Raw genomic sequence first — 21,545 nt, 5'->3', positions numbered from 1 at the left:
GAGCAGCGCTTATGTGGCTTAATAAGTATAATATGAAGATCAACCAATAAGAGGCACCAATAATATTCACGTCTTTTTAGATTAAAATCTGTTTCCATCAGCACAAGTTTTGAGCCCCGTCTAGGTGTTATTTAATTTAATCTAATTTGAACAATTTCCAAACATCAGCTTGATTAATTTCAACAGCATGGTGTTATGGAAAGATTTACTGTACAGGGGTTGTCTAGTAGGGAATTAATAAAGAAGCCAGTTCTTAGCCCTGAGTAACATAAGGTTTTAAGACTTCCCAGATTTCTAGTGGGAATACTTCACAGCACAAGCATGTTTTCTTCTGGGAGTGAAACCCACCAAAATTATTAAAAACTGAGATCAAATGGTAGTGTCAAACCCAAAGGAAATCATTCTACAGTGGAGAGATTTTTATCAAATGAAGAAAGTGGAAAATAAAGTTTTTGTTGTTGCTGTTGTACTTTGGGTTTTTAGGTTTTGTTTGCTGGTTGTTGGTTTTTTTTGAACAGAAAACAGACACACGCAGAGTAATGTCCCTCAAAGACAAAGCAAATTTCTAAGCAAATTTCTATGGTTAGGAGTTCAGAAACCAGGACATTTATTTTAAAATTCATAAACTACTGAAAAGTCTTCATTACTGTATGCAGAAAACATTTTCCCTAGCAGAGACTGCAACGTGGGTCATTCTCTAAGCTAGCCTTTCCAATACAGAGAAAAGAAAAAAAATCATCTAGGTAACAGCAAGAGCAGAATCCACAAGAGTTATTCTCACACACGCCTCAAAACACTGAATTACAAGCAACTTCAGCTGGACTTCTAAGATGAGACCCTTACCCTGCAAGAGAGACCAGGAAGCTCAATTAGCAATGCATGGACTGTCTTGAGGAAATTATCTAGATAAAGATTCCAAATATTTAATAATAAAGCATGCTTCCACAAATGGCAATACCTACAGGAAGCAGTCAAACTACAAACATTTCCTAAACCTAATCTGCTTCTGTTTTTTCTTCAGGTGAGAGCTCTTTAGCCAGCAAAGGCAGTGATGGAAAAGCAGTCCATTTATTTCTCTTTGCGCTGCAATAGAGCTGACCTTATGTATATTGATTTGGTATCAACTCTCTTTCCCTTTCTTTTAAACAAATTCGAAAAATGAACCTAAAATGAGAAAACTGTTTTAAAAGGCAGAAATCAGCATCCATGCGGCACAGGAGAGGTTTGCCAGTTCTCACATCCTGCAGCTCTAATTTAAAACGAAGAAACCAATTAAGTTTGACAGCTTTCAGTTATTCAGAAATACCTGAATTTCTGCACCAAAGGTGGCCATCCTACATCCTAGTGCAACATGAATCTGTAATTTCTATTCTGAAAAACTTAACGCTACCAGCAAGGGAAAAAAGAAAAGAAAAAAAAAAAAAGTGACGCTTCAAAGCTTCAGCGTGCCACTTCTTCGAAATGGTGTAAGCTGCGAATCTTGAAGTGACTGGAAATGAAAACCTAGTGTGTATACTAACAATCAGGAGGCTTCTGTTCAAGATGCAACTAGCTGAACAAACACAGAATCACATAATCATTTAGGTTGGGAAGGACCTTAAAGTTCACATATGACAGGAGAGAAATTCATAATGAGAAAAGATCAACTGCATTCCAAAACGGTTTTTTCTGAGAGGAAGGACACCAAATAGAAATTGAAAAAACAGGGGTTTGTTCTGATCTTGACACCACCTTTATCTAAATCACAGTGTAGCTGTAGCTGGTGGTGATGCGAGATCTTCGCCAGAAAATCCTGCAGAGTCCAGTTGAGGGCTGCACATAGAGGATACGCAATGACAGGCTGAACATGCACAACTGTACCATCTCCACAGTGCCACACATACATGACTATTCGCACTCAAGAAGGATCAGGCTTGAAGCAGATCCCAGGTTCAGCCCATGGCTGTGCAATTCAGTGATGAGGTGGAAGAGACAGAGCTCACACACTTCAGCAATCGTTAGTCATGTCCATTAAAGCTCACTTTCAAGCTACCCCATAAATTATAAATATAATTAAATTGGACAGAATATAAGCTGTTGGCACTTAACTTATTTACAATAAATGCTTGGTTTGGGTAAATGGACTGTGTTTCACCCTTTTACATATCAAGCACCAGCTTACAACAGTCTCATTATGAGGCTGAGAATTCTTCCACTGTAAATCTTTTTTAATGGGGACAGGAGGAATGACTTTGCAGTTGTTTGTCACTAACCACTCGGAACCACATGCAGAAAGCTGTGTGTGCACACTGACACGCGGCCAGTGGGAAATCTCTATGTCAAATACAAGAGACGATATCAGCATTGTTGCAACTGTACAATCCTATGTAAAACAAAAGCATCAAGCTCCTCATTACAGCAAAAGGTTTTGTTTAAAAACAAGGATCTTACTTTCTGCTAATCCTCTGCTCTCCAATGTGTTTCAGACAAAATGTGAGATACCTGATTTTTTTGCATAAAACCAGTAATGTGATGCTGTTAAACTCCTACTCTTCATGGATTTATAAGCCCATTGCAAATAATTTGTTCCAGGATGCAACTTGCTGAAGAAGAGCTCAGTCCACAGATGATTTTAATACGTTTGCCAAAGAAACAAAATCATGTTAAATAACTTTACGTTGTAGAATTTTTCTTCTTAGGAGCGCCAGAGGAAGTAAAACTAAGGACAATATCTTTTTCCTCCTCCTCCTCAGTTATTTTTTCTGGCTTTACATATTCAATAAATCTGTAGGCAGGAAATGCATTTCTACATATTATATTTTAGCCAATGGTGAATGCAAACCACAAGATATTATTTACATCCTTCTTCAGCTTCCAGTCCTTTCTGTGGCTTCAGTCTCCCAACCATCACAACTATCCCAGATCTCAGGAAATCTTATAAATAAGTCACTAACGCCTGTGCAGATGTCCCCTGCTTCTGACAGCGGAACTAGCCAAAGAATCCTTCTCCTAGCTGAAATAACAGCTTTACTGTTTAACACAAAATATTCCAGGCCACCAACCCACCACAGAAACATATTATGGAACTCATAACTTGATTTGATAATACTTGAGTTTCTCAAAAAAGGGTATAAAAAAGCTGTATTCAGAGCATGTGCCGAGACGAACAAGAAATGAGAAATTCAGAGGGATACGAAACATTTACCTCTGGTGCAGCCTCTCCTGCTCCATGTCTGGGACAGAAGCATTACTTACAGGAGATGAGGCCTTTTGTTAGTCAAAGGACCAGCTGCTGGTAACTAACCCCCTTTGCTAAACTAGTTGCATTAACTCAACCCAAACTTTGAATGTCACACTGATTGGGTTCAAAGGGCAAGAAAGGGAGCAGCTGCTGGGGCTTTGTGCCACCCGGTTAGCCCAGGCACAGCCTTGCACGTGGAAGCCAGGAGGCACAAGCAACTGAGCAGGAGAATAAAGCTCTCCACCCAAATGAGTGAAAAGTGACAGTGATGATAATCGAGACCTCAAAATATGGTTTTATGGGAGCCTGAGTCAGAAGAAGGCACAAACAGCTGTCCCTGTTGTTCTAGAGGAAAGCTCAGCTTCCCCTGCCAGCCAGCCCCCCTGAGACGTGCAGGAATGCCCGTGGCAGTACCAGCACCATGCGTTCTGCCAGAACCACAGGCAGGCTTTCCAATTCATAGAACAGAATCATAGAATCATTTCAGATGGAAAAGACACTTAAGATCATTGAGTCCAACCATTGACACTGAAAGGCAAAGGTGAAGACATTATAGCTATATTTTTCTTGAAGAAAACAGCTCAGTTGTTTCAACATGTTTCCCAGTTAAAAAGAAGAAAAAATACCCCACAGCAGTACTTTATAATATGAACTAATGGAAAATATACTCGTTTTACTCAAAACCAGTGAAGGAAACACTTTTAAATTAAACTGACATTTAAAAAAAAAATCATCTTAAGCCATTAATTTCCTATAAGTTTTAGGTTTTGGTTTCTGTAACTTAAAAACAAGTTTAGTGTTCGGGGCGGGAGGTGGTGGTGTGTGTTTGGTTTGGGGGACGGCTTTCTGTTGTTTTTCTCTCAACTACGTAACAAAATTCGCCTAAGGGGCTAAGACGCCCTACGCCAAGTTACACCCAGAATTAATTTTAATGACCAACATTTTTAAACCCTGAAAACTGGAACCACTAATAAGTCCTTAAGTTCAGTGGTGCTAGCAGATGCCACCATATTATGTAACATCTTCTAGCAAAAGCATTTTAATGAAGGTTCTATTAACTAGTCTCCTGGTACTGGGATAAGCCCCCTGGAATGCAACAGAAAAGCTTTCAGAGCTGGTTTGAGGTTTTATTTCTGGAGAGGAGCTGCGTACCACACTTAGGCCTGTTTTGGGATCTCCACTGGGACCCACCAGCAAGCTCTTTTCTCCTTTGTGTCCATTCCTCTGTGAACCACTCCCTGGCAAGAAAAAGAAATCGTATCACCCCCCCTCATATTACCAGATAAACAACTGACAGAGAGTCTAATGTAACTACTGCACCTACATCTCTGTCTTCAAGCCCATTGCAGGCTGCAGCTGTAAGACAAGCTGAATGGATCTGTCATTCGTTGTAATCATTGCCTCCTTCCCTCATGTCTTTTAGATACTGGCAGCATTAGAAAACCTCATTTCTAAGTGACAATATCAACAGATATGGCAGAACTGGTTACAGGCAAAAGTTACAAGTATGCACGCAATAGGACAAGCCACATTAAACACTGTCTCAGAATAAATGTCATCAAACTCAATAGTTACTGATGGAGACCTTCATCCTGCTATGCTTTCAGCAAGGGTTCAGCTACTGCTACGGCAACATCATTACTAGATGGTACTTTTCTGGTATAAGGAGACCACAAAAATCTTCATCAGATCTTCAGCGGGAAAATTAATAGAGGAGACGAGGAGACAACCACAACCAAGAAAAAGTAAGAGCTGCTCCATCACTCTGTCCTCTAGAAAGCAGTTAACTTCCCCCTCTGTCTCACTTTTCAACAGTCAATAGGCAAAGAGTCTCACACAGCCTGCACTCACTGCCCATTATGGGTCAGGAACCGGCATCTGGGGCTTGGCCTTCACTTACAACTCCAATCTTCCACACCCCATGCTCCTGCAGAGAGACAGCAACTTCTGAGTGGCGTTCTCTCCTATTCCTCCTTTTTCAAAGACAGAAGATCAAGAACTGTGGGGAAAGCACTCCACATTTACACAAAGATGAGATCACACATATGACAACTACCCATCTGAGCGTTATTCTTTTAGAACATTTACGTTTGTCAGCCAGCAGGTCACATTAATTTAACAGATTTTAGGAACTCCCACATCTTTATCAAAGAAGTCACGAGGTCGAGGAACAAAAGTTAACAGGTACATCCTCCTTCTCAGGTATGCACAGTACACTGTTTAGACAGCAAGATTTGGGGAAGAGTGGAAAGGACCTACCTACAGGCTGATCTGCTATGCATGGATTCACTTGTTAAGAGTCAGCAATCCATGCTTTTGGGGCTCAACAGGCTGAATTGCTGCAACATCACGTACACAGAGCTACATTAGAGAATCAGATACTTCTGCTAGTGCAAATGCATGTGCTCGCCTAGAGGTGTTAGCCAAAGAAAGCAGATTACATCTGCTCTCCAAAGGCTGAACTGGCTCCCAGTTCACTTCCGGATGCCATTCCAAATGTTGATTTATAAAGCTGTGTGGTACATGACTAGAGCCAAAGCTACCGTAGAGAGGATCTCTCTTTCCACGTACGGTATGGCAGAAAGGACACTTCCGCTTACAGCTCTAGGACTCAGACTGGGAGAAAATGGAAAGCCAGGTTCCCTCAGCCTCAGGCCTTTGACTACAATTAGGTCCCTTTTCAGAAGAGCACAGCTGGAGTATTGACCCAGCACAGGGCCTTTTTAGCTACGGGGTTTTAATCAGAAGACTGAGATGGCAAGGTAGCCAAAGGGTTACAGAAGAGTCAGTCCCAGGTAGCAATGGCTTAAGAGACTGAGTACTCTTACTGGCATACATGTCCACAGGTTTGGAGAGGCAAAAAAAATTGAAAAAAACCATGAAGTAGCACAGCTTTTTATTTTGAAGAAGAAAGAAGTCCTTTTCACTGCTTTCTACCTGTCCATGGCATTCTCTGAGCTCATCTATTTGGTAGGTCAGCATGACACTGTGATCATATTAATATAATCAGGAAGGCTCAAACCAATGACAGAAACATTACATTCATCATTAAGCCAAACCCAGACACTCAGATGATGCATAACTTGAGCTTTACTGTCAAGCAGTACACCTGCTTACTGCGTACTTGCTCATAGCAGCCCATATGAAGTCTACCATCCGGACTTAGAGCTTGAACAACTAACTTGACTTAAAAAAAAGGGAGAAATAAAAGAAAAAAGTCCATACTTCTGTTACTCTGCATTTTCTCCAAGTCTAAAAATTGGTAGAGTGTATGACAGGTCCATCTCATTTTTCTTAATGATGTTTTTATTATTCTTTCACTCAATTAAAACAGAAATGGATATTGCATCTTCTGACTGTATAATTGTTATTGTAATCTGTTTTCGATCACTGCTTGGGAAATGGGTCCAAAACAACATAAACTATCCACAGCCTCAGAATACAAGTCATTTTCTTTTACTACGACACTTAGAGAGACATCTATCATGTTGCTCCGCTAGCATGTTTGTATTATGGCAAAAAAGTTATTTGTAAGTTGGGAAAAGACATTATGAAAATCACCTTTTACTCCAAAGTATTGTATAACTCATAATTTATAACTACATTTCTTAATAACCATTTGAAATAATAAGGCTGGAAACTGTGCACATCTAATTTTAATATATAAATAATGGAAATGCATATAAACCAAAATATGCTCAAAATATGAATTTATATTACTCTCGAAAAATAGTCTGGTTATAGTTTTGAAAATGACATGCTTCATTTCCAATATATGCCTGTCGGCTAAATTTATGACAAAACACTCTCTGTGAGTTTAGATTATCATGATGGTAAATACTTCTATGCGAGTCTCTTCACTTATCTGAAGTTTCCGTCCAAATGCAGACAAAGTCAGCAACTTCAAGAGAGTGAAGTGTCAGTGACACACAAGTAAAGACAGACTAATCCAGCCACTTCTCAACATTATAGAAATAGAACATCTGAGACACACAGAGAGAAAGTAACCTTGTGGCTGTATGCAGCAATACAAATCATGGGGTTTGATACAAGAAATTCCCTTCCCGACACTTCTTGCCAGATTTAGTACTTTTGAAAAGGTTTACTGTCAATAGAGTGTCTTTTCATCTCAGCGTGTGTCTTTGGGGAAAAAATAAGGAGGGAGCACATTTAAGTGGGAGACATTTCTACTGCACTCTGAAAATGCAGTGGGCGTATGGTTATCTCAAGAGATGCCTCAGCTTCATATAAAATATAGTCTGACAAGTTATTTTTATTAATCCTTTTTACCTTGCTGACATTGCTACTAACAAGGTACAGTTGTGCTCAGACCGTTTACTATTGCATGTTGTCTGATACAAGGACATCGGTTACAGCAAAATGACGGACAATTTTTACTATTAGCCAGGTAATTTTCTATTTAGAAAACAAGTCCTATGCTTAAACTCGTAACAGAGCTACCTGCCTCTTTTCTTCAAGTTGTTTTTGTTCCCTTCATACAAATAACAACAATCCTCTCTTTTTCCTAACACTGCTGCATGTAACACCAATAATGATTCAGCATTTGCCAGGAAATGTAAAATATATCTTGAGTTCAGACGCAAGATCTCTGCCCTAGCATCTGGCTTAGGATACTCACAATGCAGGACTCACACTCCATCTTTTAAGCAATCCTGTAAATTATTTGCGTAGCCATATTCTAAGTAGAAATGCCTCCTGGAAGGAGGTTTTACGTAAGTCCTCAGGCACTGGCAACATCAATGTTCATGTATTTAAAAATCAGAGTAAGAACGACAATTTTAAATTTAAAAAAAAACAAACAACCCACCTTTCAAACATTGTCTATCAACATTTCACAGCGTCAGCAGCCCTGAATTGCTAATAGACAAATGCTGACATCTTGGTATATTTGTAGATATCTTCAGGGGATACCAGCAGAGCTAGTACAGGTATTTAAAAAAAAAAAAAAAAAAAAACAACCAAACAAAACAAAAACAAAACAAAACAAAAAAAAACCACAACACCCCACAACCTTAAAATACTAGTTTAGGGTTTTTTTTAAAGTTCTCTGAAATAAAGGAAATAAAATTGGAAATATAAAATGGAGTATTTTTCCCTTCCTAATACCTGGATCAATGCAAACGAAGACGGAGACAAAGTACACACAACAGCTGCAATACATGCTTTTGTACAAAGCGCAGGAACTCTGGGAAAAAAGTTCCTAACTACAGAACTGCAACAAGATGGACAACATGACTTGCTGGCTGAGAACGTATCATGCATTAAAGCAGTCAACACTTTGTGAATGGCCACAAGAACCTCATCTAGAGGGGCTAACAATTCCCCTCAAATTAAACGGCAAAGCGTATTTACTGTCTTTCGTACCACTGATCAATGTAAACTCATTTGTATGTAACCCTACAGCAGAGACCTCGCCGCTGAGTGTTGTGCAACAAATACAAAGCTTGTTGGAGGGCAATTTTTTTTTTAGTATGGCTAGAGGCTAGAAAACATTTCTCAAAAGCCATCAAATGCTCAGCTGCCTTTTGTCTGCTGTGACTATTTCTTACATCTGCGTTAATGACACATGTCATCATGGGGACCAATGCATCTGACCCAGGACGTTTGGTACAGTAGGAACCAATTACCACAAGACAATTTTTTCAAAGCTAGAAAGGGGATCGGTTCCTTGTTCAGCACAGCAGGCTGGTTTCAAAACCACTTTGAGCTTCAAAAGGAGAGCACGCTCGTTCGGTAGTTACAGAGGCTGGATCAGGCACAGGTTATCTCGAACAAGCCCCCATTGTATCAATCAAAGGGACTTGGTAATACCTTATACCTTGAAAAACTGGGCCTTTAATCCTAAAACACGGCAGTAGTTACTAATTTAACTAAATTATCATGAGGGATGGTAATTAAAGGCCTAACTTATCTACGCCTTGCAATTTGGGATTCGAAATAAAATCTTCCTAACTTTTCAGATTTTCAGCTATTTTGAAAAGTTTAAAAATAAGATTTAAAAGCAGGTTGGGGACTGCTCAATCACAAAAATAAGAATTTTCCTAAACAGGTTACACAGCTGTTTGGCGAATATAAATACATGACTGCAGTAAAACTGTCTTCATTTTACATCATCATAGGTGCCATACTGTATTATCATCTCCTGTGTCAATGCGAGTGACAAAAATCTTACTGGTCCAAGTATTTTACTCAAGCTCCAAGCCACAGTTGTGGCCCTTTTCTTCCCCATTCCACAGAGACAGCTTTAAGGAGAACACCAGTAATGGAAAGTAACTGCAATAATAAATATTCAGACTAGAATCTCTATGAAGACTATTACACTCAAATACTTTTAAAGGTATTTTAAAGTAATTGATACCACCTGAAAGTCCGTGCTACAAACAAGAAATTTTAAATGACTTAGCTGTCTGCTGAAATGATGATTTGATTACAATTATATTGTGCCAGGTTTTTTCTACAGTACAGTAGAATAATTTAAATAGAATATAAAGACTCCCAAAAATTAAGTATTTAGGAAAAGAATCTTTAGACCTCACCTTTAAGTGTTTATTCGTAACAATAGAAGTTTAATACTGTTTTTCCTCCTTCAATATCTGAATCCTTCATCTAAATTCTGAGTGAGAAATATGCCGCTATTTTATTTCTTGAAAATAAGTTACCTCACTGGCATCTTTATAGTTTTCAATATGATTTTACCATCTTCTTCAGACATAAAAAAAATTCTGAGGAGTCCCTGACAGAATCACATTAACAGGAGTTTTCAAACAAACGCCCTATGAATAGCTGACAGTAAAACTTCTGTTTTATCCCAGTGAAACTAAGAAAAGGCAGGACCCAATTTATAAAGCTGGGGGAAGAATTAACATTTGACTTTTTCCCAGATGATGGTTTCTTTTTCTTCCCTTCGGTTCACGATGAGAATAATAGCATCTAGTTAACTAACGTGGTCATGGCTATGTGGTGGGGAGGAAGCGGGGAGATGACTCAAAATGCTTAGGAACTGTTGCGGGAAAAAATAAAATCTTACTAAAGCTAATCTTATATCTTGAATTCAAAATTGTCAGTGGCTTTCTGTAGATGCAACTTAGAGTTCCAAAATTACTCTAAACATCAAATTACGCCTAGGTCACCGAATGGGTGGATACCCTATATTCTGTTTAATGCGTATGTTCAATTGCACATATATTTTAACCAACTGTGTCTTTATTTTAATAACAGACCAAGTACTGAAAACACATAAAGAAAGACTATTTTTCTACCTCAGCAAAAATCCAGCTGATACACTACATGACCCTCCAGGAGTGACTGCTCTGTTTATTCTATTTACATGACATAATCTGATTGGAAAAGGGGGGTGAGGGTGGAAATCAGCAAGAAGACTGGTAACTCATTTTTAGCCATGAATGGTCATAAAAAAAATCACTGTCTTGCTTTTCTTACTATTCCTGTTCTTCTTTTCTTACTGCTCCTGTTAAATTCCTCATTATGTATCAGAAATGCGTAAAATTCAAGAATTTACATTTCCTCATTATCCCTAATGAATTAGGTCAGAGTACAAGGCAACATTTTCCAACTGTTCTGCAACAGACAAAAAATATATTCACATACTGCTGGTTCCTGACCTAACAAGGATTTGTGTCTTTCATGCTTCTGTATCTCAATGCAATTAATTCTTTCAAATAGCTACATACTTCTTTCAGGCAGCATGAAGATATTCTTTATCTAGGATCTAGGCAGGAAGACTATCTAAAACTTAACCTTTCACTTTACTCAATTCATAAGGGCAAGTGAAACTGCTTCCTTACTCCGTTCAGGATGCCATTCAGAGTTTAACGTTAACTAACCGTTTAGAACAGAGGAGCAAATTTGATCAGGCTGTACTCTTCCATCTGCACAGAAATGGATTTTCTCTTCACTGAAGTACTTTAAATCTTTTACAAAAGATGTAAAAGGAAGCACAAACCCTATGACGATTCTGCACAAATATTTAGAACAGATTTTGACAAACGGCTCTTTAACCATCCTCGGTCAGCATTTCTGTCACCCCAGAGGTGTATTAGAAAAGATTTCTAACTACACCTAAGACGACAAGACCATGACGCTTCATAGCTTTATGGGACCTACAGCAATTAGCAGCAGTACTCCGAAGAGTCAATGCATCCACGTTTCTGGTACATCCGACTTTGTACGAGCATGGTAACCAGAGCTACAGATTAACATCCCGATCACACAATTAATTTGAATTGTCTGAAAGTTTTCTCCTCCATTACTATTCTCTAAACTAAATCACATGTTTTAACAGCTAAATGAATAAGAACATATTACTATCAGACTGCATCAAACTAATCTAACCAGCCAGTTCTTTGCAATCATTTCCTGCTCTAAATTTGAATGTGTGTCTTCGCTGTATTTTGGTTTTATGTTTCTATTTCAGCAAATCCAAACTTCAAAACAGCTTATTCTGCACGCTGGCCTTTTAAGTTGCCTTCAGAGGCTTTGGATGCTTATTTTCTATGCTCTTCAAAATCAGCACATATATATATATGCACATCCGCTCATACACAAACAGGTTCATGAATTGCAATCAACAATTTTGTAAATATAAGTTTCCTAGCCATTAATCATCCTTTTTTTTTTTTAATCCTTATGGAGTGAATTACTAACTGAGAGGAGACGCCAATTCTAGTAAGTGAATGTTACCCAACAGGGATATAAAGCTGTCAACACCATAGTGCTCTTGCTTGCTCTAAACTCTCTCCCAGGCTTCATATGTTTTTTAAAGCAATATTAGCCTTTTTTTCCCAGGGACCTTTATAAAACCTGCCTCCCCTGAACATCTGAGCACTTGTGCTTTATTACATACAGGTTTTAAAACAGACTGGTTAGATAACTGCTGAAACATTTTAGAAAGCACTAAGTTAGTCAGGCAAACCAAAATTGGACTCTAACACACCGGACTGACGCTAACAACATCGTAAACAGTACTGAAACTTTTAAATCTCCTATTAAACACAACCTTTAAGACCCCATTTATCTTTTTAGTGACCTTCACTAGTTTATTACAGCTGCTGTAATGGCCCTTTGAATTAAGTACATTCAGGTTAGGAATTAAAAAATAATAAAAAAAGGTGAGTCGTAAGGCAAAATTTCCCATAAGAATGACTGATTTTCTGTCTTCACTACAAAAGCTTAGTTTAAAACACTTTTTCACTCATAAATCTAGAGAGAAAGCTAAAAACACCTACAGCACTGTAATATTTCTCTACTTCTCAGGGAAGTCACTGGAAAAATAATTGTAGCAAACACTACGATTATAAAACTTGTTACCAAAGGTCATCAGTCTCATCATAGCACCAGTTAGTTGAGAGCTTATTTAAGCTCTGTTCGCAGGGATTAAGTTCAGAAACAGATATTATTACACCAAAAAGCCACTTGACAAGTAGGAAAGAATTTCAGCATTTGCATATCTAAGGCCCAAAAGGAGATGAAAAAAAGAATTGCTAGCATCTGTCTTTGCTTTTAAAACCTTTAGATATACTTTAGAGAAAAAAAAAATTATCAAAACTATTAGCCTCTAGTCTCTGGAGAGTAACTAGACTCTTAGTCTCTAGTTTCCAGTAAACTGGAAAAATTTCTTTTTTTTTTTTCCCCAAATGAAGTTCACATTGAATAAATATTAGTGCTTTTTAAATCTTGAAAAATAAGAATAAATGTAAGATATTATATATAGTTTTAAGTAATAAGAATAAACTGAAAGACTGACAACTGAAGCCTTAGATGCCATTTCACTACAACTTTCAGTAGTTTCCTTTTTATCAAACACTAGGAACAATACTTTAAAAAGCCTTTATTAATATTTATTTGAGGAGAAGTTTTATACCAATCTGCCAGTATATTAAGAGTTAGCCTTTCCGAGAACGTCTACAGCTGCATTTCACAACTCAGCTGAAAAAATTACTGACACCGCAGCGATCACTGCAAAGATACACATATCCAGAAATAACCAAAACGGCGCGATCTGCATTCAGAAGATCGCTTGGTCACACGGGTCCTTGAAGACCAAACTTGAAAAAGAACAGAGGAGAAAATATCTGGAAATTAGCTCCGTTGATTTATCTTGAGAGCATTTCCAGGAGGAAAAAAAATGAAATCAATTTTAAACAGCACCATTATCTTATTAAAAAAATCTGCCTTAACTAATTTAGTATTGAGTATTATAGAACCTAGGTAAGTATTCAGACAAGAATAATCTTCTTCTTGCTCTCAGTATCAATGAGGAGTAATGAACAAACTTTATTATGAATAGCCTAAAACCAAAGAGATTGAGAATGTTTAAAGAACACCAGCTAAGCAAAAGAAAAAAAAAATTACTCCTGCATCTCCTATTCCCCCACACTTTTACACTCCAGTCTACACCAACTTTATAAATGAGCTGAAGAATAATGAATGAAAATGTAGCCTCTTAAAAGTTTGCTTTCAGAAACGCGAGTCTTTGTTTTAAGTGGAAGAAATCTGCTATAACTTCACAGGCCAGATTCAAGCTGTACCACCGATATAACTACAAAAGCCGGTGGATTTCTCTTGGCTAACACAGCTGCAATTAGAAAGCAACATATATATATTCAAAAACATTTAAAAGCATTCCTTTAAAGTATATTTCTGTAAATGCCCCAAGGAAAAAGATTTTAGCCCCAGTTCTAACATTCTCTTCAAAATCAAGCAGCTACAATGACTCAGTCTCAAGAAATGCATCCAAAACTACATATATTACTTTTTAATAAAGTTAACTCGTTCATTTTTTAAATTGTTTAACAAATTACTTCTCCACCAATTTGTAAGTGGAATAGTACCACAAGTCTTTCACTGCAAAGCTGTTTCTTCTTTTTCCATACACGAGAAGATCATGAAGAGGTTTAAAAAAAGACACAGTCATCCAAGAAACATAAAAAACTGGTGAGATCTCTTACCCTTCATTAGGTATATAAATGAATCCTACGTTTTTAAAGTAAAATAAAATCTGCAGCCCCTTAGCAAACTTCAGCAATTAGGAAGCCTATTGAGCCAAAGAGGTCTAAAACAAGCATCTAATGGTAAAATCGCTAAATAAACCTCACGTAATAGAGAGTCATGTGACGACCGTATCAAAGTATCTCTTGAAATGTCATTTACACAAACCCTTTGTGTATAAACATCTCCATTTGTGTGTTACCACTCTGCAGGTTTTAAAAACACAAATACAGAGGGATTTTTTTTTAAAAAGGTAAAGTTACGTGTGGCCTGCCCTGCGTTATTCTGCTTGCAACATCAGGCTAATTTCAAGATTTTTAAATATATTTTTCCTAACACAAGCCTGCACTGTGTTACATGTGACAGCATCAGAGTTAAGATGAAAAAGAGGACATTTAGGAGAAGTGACTGGAAAGTTTAGCTGCTTGGAAGGGGAAAAGAAGCAATCACGCGTGTCACTTAAACATGCTCCGAACACAAAACTGACCAGGAACTAGGCAGTGAAGTAAGTATGGAAGTTAAAGTACTCTAAAAAATTGCAAGAATGCTGTAGACCTAACGCTCAATAATTTTGCTGAAGGAGCTGAATCTTGCATGTGTTTTGCCCTGTCCTCTTTTACAAGAACTGCTACAAAACGCTATTTACAGAAAGGGAAAAAAACGCGAAACCCTAAATGCAAACATAAACGCTGCCATTTTTTCCACCCCGGAGCGCCCGTTTTCAGAGCCGTGACGGTGGGTGTCACACGCCTCACTCACGCCACCCGCATCCGTGGATGCCACCGGTCTGCGCGTCCCTGACCTGGAGGCGATGCCCTCTTTGCCGGCGCTGCCCAGGCCCCCCGGCCGCCGCCGTGCCCTCCGGGAGCCGCCGGCGAGGCACGGGGATGCCCGCGGGCTGCCCCGGCGGCGATCCGTCAGTTCTCAGGCAGAAAGCGCTGAGTGCAGGGCCCTGCTCTACCCCCGTTACCCTCCAGCAGGGTTAGGCCTGGCCTTTTGTGAGCCGCCTAGCTAGAGCCCAGGCCTAGAGGTGGCCTCTTTCGGAAGGAGGCCTTCTAAGGCGCGAGTTCTGCGCGCCGCAGCCCTCGTTAGAAGTCCTTCCACGGCCCCTAACACCGCCGCGGTGTCGAGCACCTAAACACTTTCCAGGGAAAGAGGGCGGCAGCCCGCCAGCTGCCCCGCCAACCTGCCGGCACCTCCGCGCAGGGTGCCGACCCGCCCGCCGAACGCCAGCCCGGGCACGCCGCCCTGCGCGCCCCGGCCAGCGAGGCCGCCGAGCCGAGCCGGGCCGGGCCGGGCCGGGCCGGGGGTGCCACCGTGAGCGCGGCCGCACGGTTACCTCCCACGGGCTTGGTGACGGCGCCGTTGGGCCTCCCGCGGGTGCCCATGGGGCTGCCGTTCTGCTCCAGCCTGGCCACCTTCCCGGGGGGGGGCCCTTTGACATCGGGGCTGCCGCTGCCTCTGTCGGGGCTGTCCCGCAGGCAGGGGCTCTCACTCCTCCGCTCCATGCTCGGAGACGCGGCTCCCGCTGGCAGGTCGCAGTAGAAGGAGCACGGACCTAGGGCGAGAGAAACAAGGGGCGCTTCAACGGCCGCCGGCGCCGCGCCGCCGCCCGCCACCGGGCCCCACTCGCCCGCCCGCTCGGGTCCCCGCAGCGCGTCCCCCGGGCAGCTCAGCCCGGCGAAGCCCAGCGAGCGCCGGCCGGGCGCGATGCGGCCCCGCTAAAAGCGAGCGGTTCAGTCCCAGCCCGACCCGCTCGCCTTACCCGCCCGGCCCCAACCTGCCGCCGGCGGGGGCTGACATCGCTGCGTCCCGGTCCCCATCGCGCCGGGCAGGCAGGCCGACAGGGAGCCCGACCGCCCGCCGCAGCCAGGTGCTACGCCCCGCGTCCGGCCTCAGCCCCGGCCCGCCCCCGGGGGCCGCGGGAAAGCGGCTGCCAGCCCGGGCGGCCCCGCTGGCACGGCCCCCCCGCGCCGGCCAGCTGTGCAGCCGCGGAGCAGCCGGCTGCCGGCGAGGAAGCCTCTAGCGAGCGGCTCCCGGGAGCTGCCGCCGTACTTACTGCTTATAGCCTGTCTGTAAGTTGGCTGAGTTGGGCTCTGTCCATGGATCAGAAGTAGAGAATCCAGGGTGGAAAGTTTTCTTGTTTCCTCCTCTCACGCCGCTTTCTTCCCTTCGACTCCTTCCCCCCACCCCTAGCCCCCTCCTTGCCCTCCTCCGGGGGTGCCGAGGCGGCGGGGCCGGGGCGGCTGCCCGCGCTGCGCGGGGTGGCAGGGACCAGAGCCCCCCTTCCCGGAGGGTCCCGGGCGGCGAGCGGAGCGGAGCGGAGCGGGGAGGTCGGGGCGAGGGGGCGGGGAGCCGCGGGGCCGCCGGCTGCGGCGCGGGGGAGAGGGGAGAGGGAGCCGACTTCTCACACCTTCAGCAGAGAAAATCAATACCGGGGGGAGACGGGGGGGGAGGAGAAGAGGAGGGAGCGCCGCTCTCCCGGGCTCGGCGGCGGCGGCGGCGGATGCCTGGCGGCGCGGGGAAGCGGCGGCGGCCCCCGGTGTGTCACTTTCAATTGCTCCCTCCTCTGCCAGCGACAGCAGCGGCAGGAGGGACTCGCCACAGAGAGCGGAGAAACGGTTATTAGTTGCGTTGAGTCATCGAGGCAGAGTGAGTCCTTTTTGGGGTTGTCCTTGGTTTCGGGTTTGGTGTGTGTGTGCGCGCCTGTGTGTGTGTCTGCCTGTCTGTCTGCGCGGCGTTCCCGTCCCAGGGCTGTGCATCCCAAACATCGCCACCCCTCCTCGCCTCCGACACCCCTCCCCCTCCCCGCCCCCCCGCAAAAATCAAGTCTCGGTGCTATCTCGGGATCGGGCGCGCAGCAGCCCACCTCCTCCCGGCCCCGGCCGGCCCCGCTGCGCGCAGGGCTGGGAGGCAGAGACCCACCTGGCAGGAAATTAAACACCGATAAATAAATAATACATCGCGTACACGAAGAGCGGGCGCCGTGCCCCACGGAGGGAGGGACAGGAGAGAGGAGGGTGGGCTGGGTGGGAAAGGGGGAGCGCGGCAGGACGAGGCGGTGGTGACAGGAGGGACCCAGGGCAGAAGGGCGCAAGGACGGGGGCAGTCGGGCTGGGGGAGGGCCGAGGGGGAAGGAGAGGAGGAGCCGGGGGAAGGCGGCGGGTGGGGGGGGGAGAGTGTGTGGATAGAGGGAAAGCCGGAGTTGGGGCGACCGGACCGACCGGGGAGGAGCAAAGCTGTCACCGGCATCCAGTCCAGGCACCCGGGTCGGTCCGACGCAGACGGTGCGGTCCCGCCCTGGGGAGCTAAGGGTCGGCCGGAGCCCTCCGCAACCTCCCCCCGCCGGGGCGATGCGGCAGTAACTTTTCGCGGCGCGGCGGGGGCTGCCGCCCCGAGGGCCGGTCGCGCTTCCTCCGGGCGTCCGGGAGTAGGCGAGCGGGCCCGGCCCAGCCCCAGGTAGGGCCCCGCCACCCTCTCCTGCGCTCCCGGCTCCAAGCAGTTGCCGGGCTGGCCCTGAATAATTGATGACGGGGGCCGGGAGGAGGTGAGAAGCGGGCGGGGAAGCGCTGCTGCTGCCGCCGCTGCTAAATTATTTAATAGCGGAGCTCCGGGTAGGGTGTGACAGCGCCGGCTAAGTGCGGCCAGCGGGGAGGGGAAAGCTCCAGCGGGGAAGTCGCAGCGGGGCGGGATCGGGCTCCTCGCCGGTCCCGGGGAGGCCGGCGATCGCCCGGCAGACAGCAGCCTCTCCCTCGGGTGCAAGGTGCACCCGGGGCCGGCGGCGGGGCGCGTGCTTCCCCCCCCGGCGGGGCCATGCCCGGCGGCGCGCCCCGAGGGCTCGCAGCGCCCCCTGCCCGGACCGGGGGGTGCAGGGGAATGAACCGGCGGCCCCGGCGCCGCCGAGCCCTCCCCGCCTGCCCGGCGGCGGCGGAAAGAGCCCTCCGTTAAGGTGGACCGAGGAAATCCCCTCCGGCACGGGGGGGGGGGGGCGGGCGGCGGACGGGCGTTGGGGGAGGGGGGACGGGGGGCATCCCTCCGGTGCCCGCCGCCGTCCCCCTCCCCCGCCGCCCGTCCGCCGCTAGCTCCCCGTAGGGTGCCGCCCTCCCCGCCGTGCCCCCTTAAGAGCTCTGCCTTTTACGGTGGCGCCGGAGGGTCAAAAAAAAATGGGGGTCTATCTGGGGGGAGGAGAGACACCCCCCAATCCCCGGGGGCACGGCGGGACCGGGTCGCAGCGGGAGCCTCACCGCCACCGGGCACCCCTGACGGCAGGTTTCCGTCCGTCCGCCCCGTAAACGCCCGGGGAGAGGGTATGGTGGGGTGAGTAGCAGCGGTAGCCCCGAGCCCGCACTCAGCCGTCCCGGTGCGACGGGCCCCGCCGGTGCTGCCCCGGGATTTGGAAGAGGAGAAGGGTAGGTCCATGTTCCCCCCCACCGCGGGACCTCGGCCGCCGCCGGCCCCACTGCCCCCCCCCACCCCCTTCCCTCCGAGGGGCAGCGACGGGCTCCGGGCCGCCCTTGGAAGCGGTGCCGGGAGAAGCAGCGGATCCCCGAGCAGGGTAAGAGCAATAATCGCTTCGCTCCGCATCCCACCCCCCGGCCCGGCACCGAAAAGCAGCGCCGAGCGCGGCTTCCCCCGCCTCGGCCGAAGGACTCGCGTCTCTCCCCTCCTTGGAAGGGGCAGAAGGACCCGCCGCCAAAGTCTGGACGCGGTGGCAGCCTCGCCCCGGGACAGCAAGCCGCGAACGGGGGTGGGAGCCGGGTCCCATAGCCGGCTGAAGTTTGGGGGAGCCAAAAAAGTTGCGGGGTGCCAGCGGAAGGCCGGGGGCGCGGGGGCTGCCGCCCGGGCCGGCGCTCCGGGAGCTGCACCACCGAGCGCCGGTGCCGGCAGCGCGCCGGCTGCGGAGGAGCAGAAGGAGCAGCGGCTGCCGCCCGCCAGGTCTCCTGCCGTCCCTTTCAGAAAGGAGCCTCAAAGTTTGGAGAACTCCCGATTTTCTTTTTAAATAACCCCATCTAACTTTTCTCCCTTTTTCTTCACACACACACACACCCCCCCAGTCTGATAAAGCTCGGCAGCAGCTCCTACGTGCAAGGTGACATTTTCCACCAGCTATCGAATAATTGAATGTTGGGTTTTTTTTTTTCTTACCTTTGATGTCGAACTACGAATTCCCGCAGATCAATGGCCAGAAAGTTAGAAGAATTGGTGATTTAGGACTTCAGTACTTCTGGAAAAAAAAATGCCAATGGTTTAGCCAGGATCTTCCCTGTCTGATTCGTTACTATTATTATATCTGATGATGTGGATGGATGGAGAGATTCAATCCAAGCCCATTAATGAGCTATTTTATAAACACCACCGTCTGAAGACCTTCATTTACATTTTGTCAGTGATCCTTTCCTTAACAGCGGAGACGTGTGGCGACAGCGCGATTACAGGACTTTAGTAAAGCTCCTATAAGAGTACGACTGCCTTGTTAATCGATTAATATTTTATTAAGTGTAAATATTTCATAAAGTTTTTAGGAAAACTATCGATTCTAAATTATTAAACTAGTCAGAAGGGCATTTGAATAATGCATACAATCAAATACATTTAAATATATATGTAGCGATTGCTTTACTTGCAATGAATCCCCTGCACCTTTCTCTCGCGTTTGGGTTTTTCCCCACGGGCAGCCAGTTTCTCATTAGCGCGTTCACTGGAATACCAGGATCGCCAAATACGTGCTTGGTCCTGTATTTATAAACTGAACGGTCACAGAAAATACTTTTTTAATTTTGAAATCGGGAGCGATAAAAATTGGAAAATTTCGACGCGGAAGCAAAGGGCTTGTTAGTGAAACTGAGGGGAAACCGAACCGAATGCCCGTGAATTTTGCTGGTTGGTAACTTCTGTTTTGTAAACATCACTTAATTTAGACAGATTTTATGATACACGACGCTTATTTTTCTTTTACATATTTTTCCCAATAAAAAACTTTTCTTTCTGTTTGAGATTACAAATTTTTTTTTTTCCGCCAGTGCATTATTTTCACATGTTGTCCTTACTTCCACTGGAAAAAAAGGGCAATTATTTCCTATCGCTTTCCCCCATCCGTCCTCGATCGCCCTATTAAAAGAATCGGATTTATTACTAATAATAATATTAATAATAAAAACAATAACCACGTCTTTTTCTAAGACGAACGAGAATTTTGTACTCTTGCACTCCTGTGAGAGCAGGAGCGGGTGGGCTCGGGCTCCCCAGCGCTGCCCGTTACTGAAGTTTACCTCGTGGTTGATTGCCAAAAAATTTTTGAACAAAACAAACGAAGAAAAACACCTCCTTGGAAAGGTTTGGTTTTCATTAACTACCGCTTTTAAAGCCAAAACGCGCGGCAGCCATCGCAGCTCCGTGCCTGCGCAGGCTTCAGAGGCGGAGGGCTGCAGCTGGGGATGCCCCGGGCTCCCGCGCCTCCGCCGCCCGCGATGCCGAGGCCGGGGCCACCCTCACCCCCCGCAGCTGCGCCCGAGAGCCGGCCGCCGTGCCCGACAGAATCCGCCGGGCTCCCGTGCGCTCCTCCCGCCTCCTTCTCTCCCCCGTTCCGCTCAGTGCCTCCCAGAGGCCACGGCGCCCGCGGGAGGGCCGCCTCACCACGGGACCCGGCCGGGCTGGGCCCCCCGCGGCACGCCGGAGCGCTGCGGCCCGGGCCGACGCGGGGGTCCCGGCCGCCGCCGCCGCCGCACACCTGGGTCCGGGGGGCGCCGGCCTGCCGCCCGCGGGCACCACCTCGAAGCGCGGAGTCCCGGGGCTACCGCGACGGTGCAGTGGCCGGCGGGAAGGGAGCGGAGTGGCCCTGCGTCCCCCCCGGGGTGCCGGTGAAGGCGGGCTTGGGAAGGGCAGGACGGCTCCCGCAGGCGAGGGCTCCGGGCTTCCTTCCCAGCGGCCGCCATCGCGGCGGGTCCCGAGTCCGCGACCGCTCCTCGGGGCCGGGACCGGACCACCCTCCCGACCCGTCCCGGCGTCTTCCCCTTCGCACAGCGCCATCACGTGGGCACCGGCGCCGGCACAGCCCGAGGCGGCCACGGCTCCCTCCCGGCCGCGGCGCTCCGGTGCGGCCGGGCAGAACGAGCAGCACCTGCCGGGGGCCTGCGGGGCCCTTCCTGCGCGGCGCGGGCTGCGCCGGCCCCACCGCCCTCCGCTGCGCCCTCGCCCCGGCAGCGCCGCTCCGCCCCGCTGCCCCGCCACATGCCGTCGAGGCTCCGGCACGGGCAGCGACGCACTCCCGGCCCGCGGCCCGGGCAAGGGCAGAGAGGCC

The 21,545-nt window shown here is 46.7% G+C and overlaps 1 protein-coding gene across 4 annotated transcripts in view; it reads right to left on the bottom strand.

The window, feature by feature from the left end:
• SATB2 (SATB homeobox 2) overlaps positions 1-19,649 on the bottom strand; it is a 137,462-nt gene extending 117,813 nt beyond the window's left edge. Inside the window, exons 1-2 of one of the 4 annotated variants that reach the window (XM_075093862.1) lie at positions 19,394-19,649; positions 15,588-15,806 (exon numbers count right to left, since the gene is read on the bottom strand). In XM_075093862.1, coding sequence (XP_074949963.1) covers positions 15,588-15,756 — 169 coding nt within the window. In that variant the 5' untranslated portion in view covers positions 15,757-15,806; positions 19,394-19,649. Of the gene's footprint in view, positions 1-15,587; positions 15,807-16,013; positions 16,201-16,307; positions 16,993-19,393 lie in introns of those variants that run through there. The other 3 variants (XM_075093861.1, XM_075093859.1, XM_075093858.1) reach the window with 3 other exon arrangements.
• Positions 19,650-21,545: the final 1,896 nt, after the last annotated feature.

The sequence above is a fragment of the Phalacrocorax aristotelis genome, chromosome 5 (genome assembly GCF_949628215.1).
Source record: "Phalacrocorax aristotelis chromosome 5, bGulAri2.1, whole genome shotgun sequence".
Classification (NCBI taxonomy): domain Eukaryota; kingdom Metazoa; phylum Chordata; class Aves; order Suliformes; family Phalacrocoracidae; genus Phalacrocorax; species Phalacrocorax aristotelis.
The sequence above is the reverse complement of the archived record's forward strand: the minus strand, read 5'-3'. Positions and strand labels throughout refer to the sequence as shown.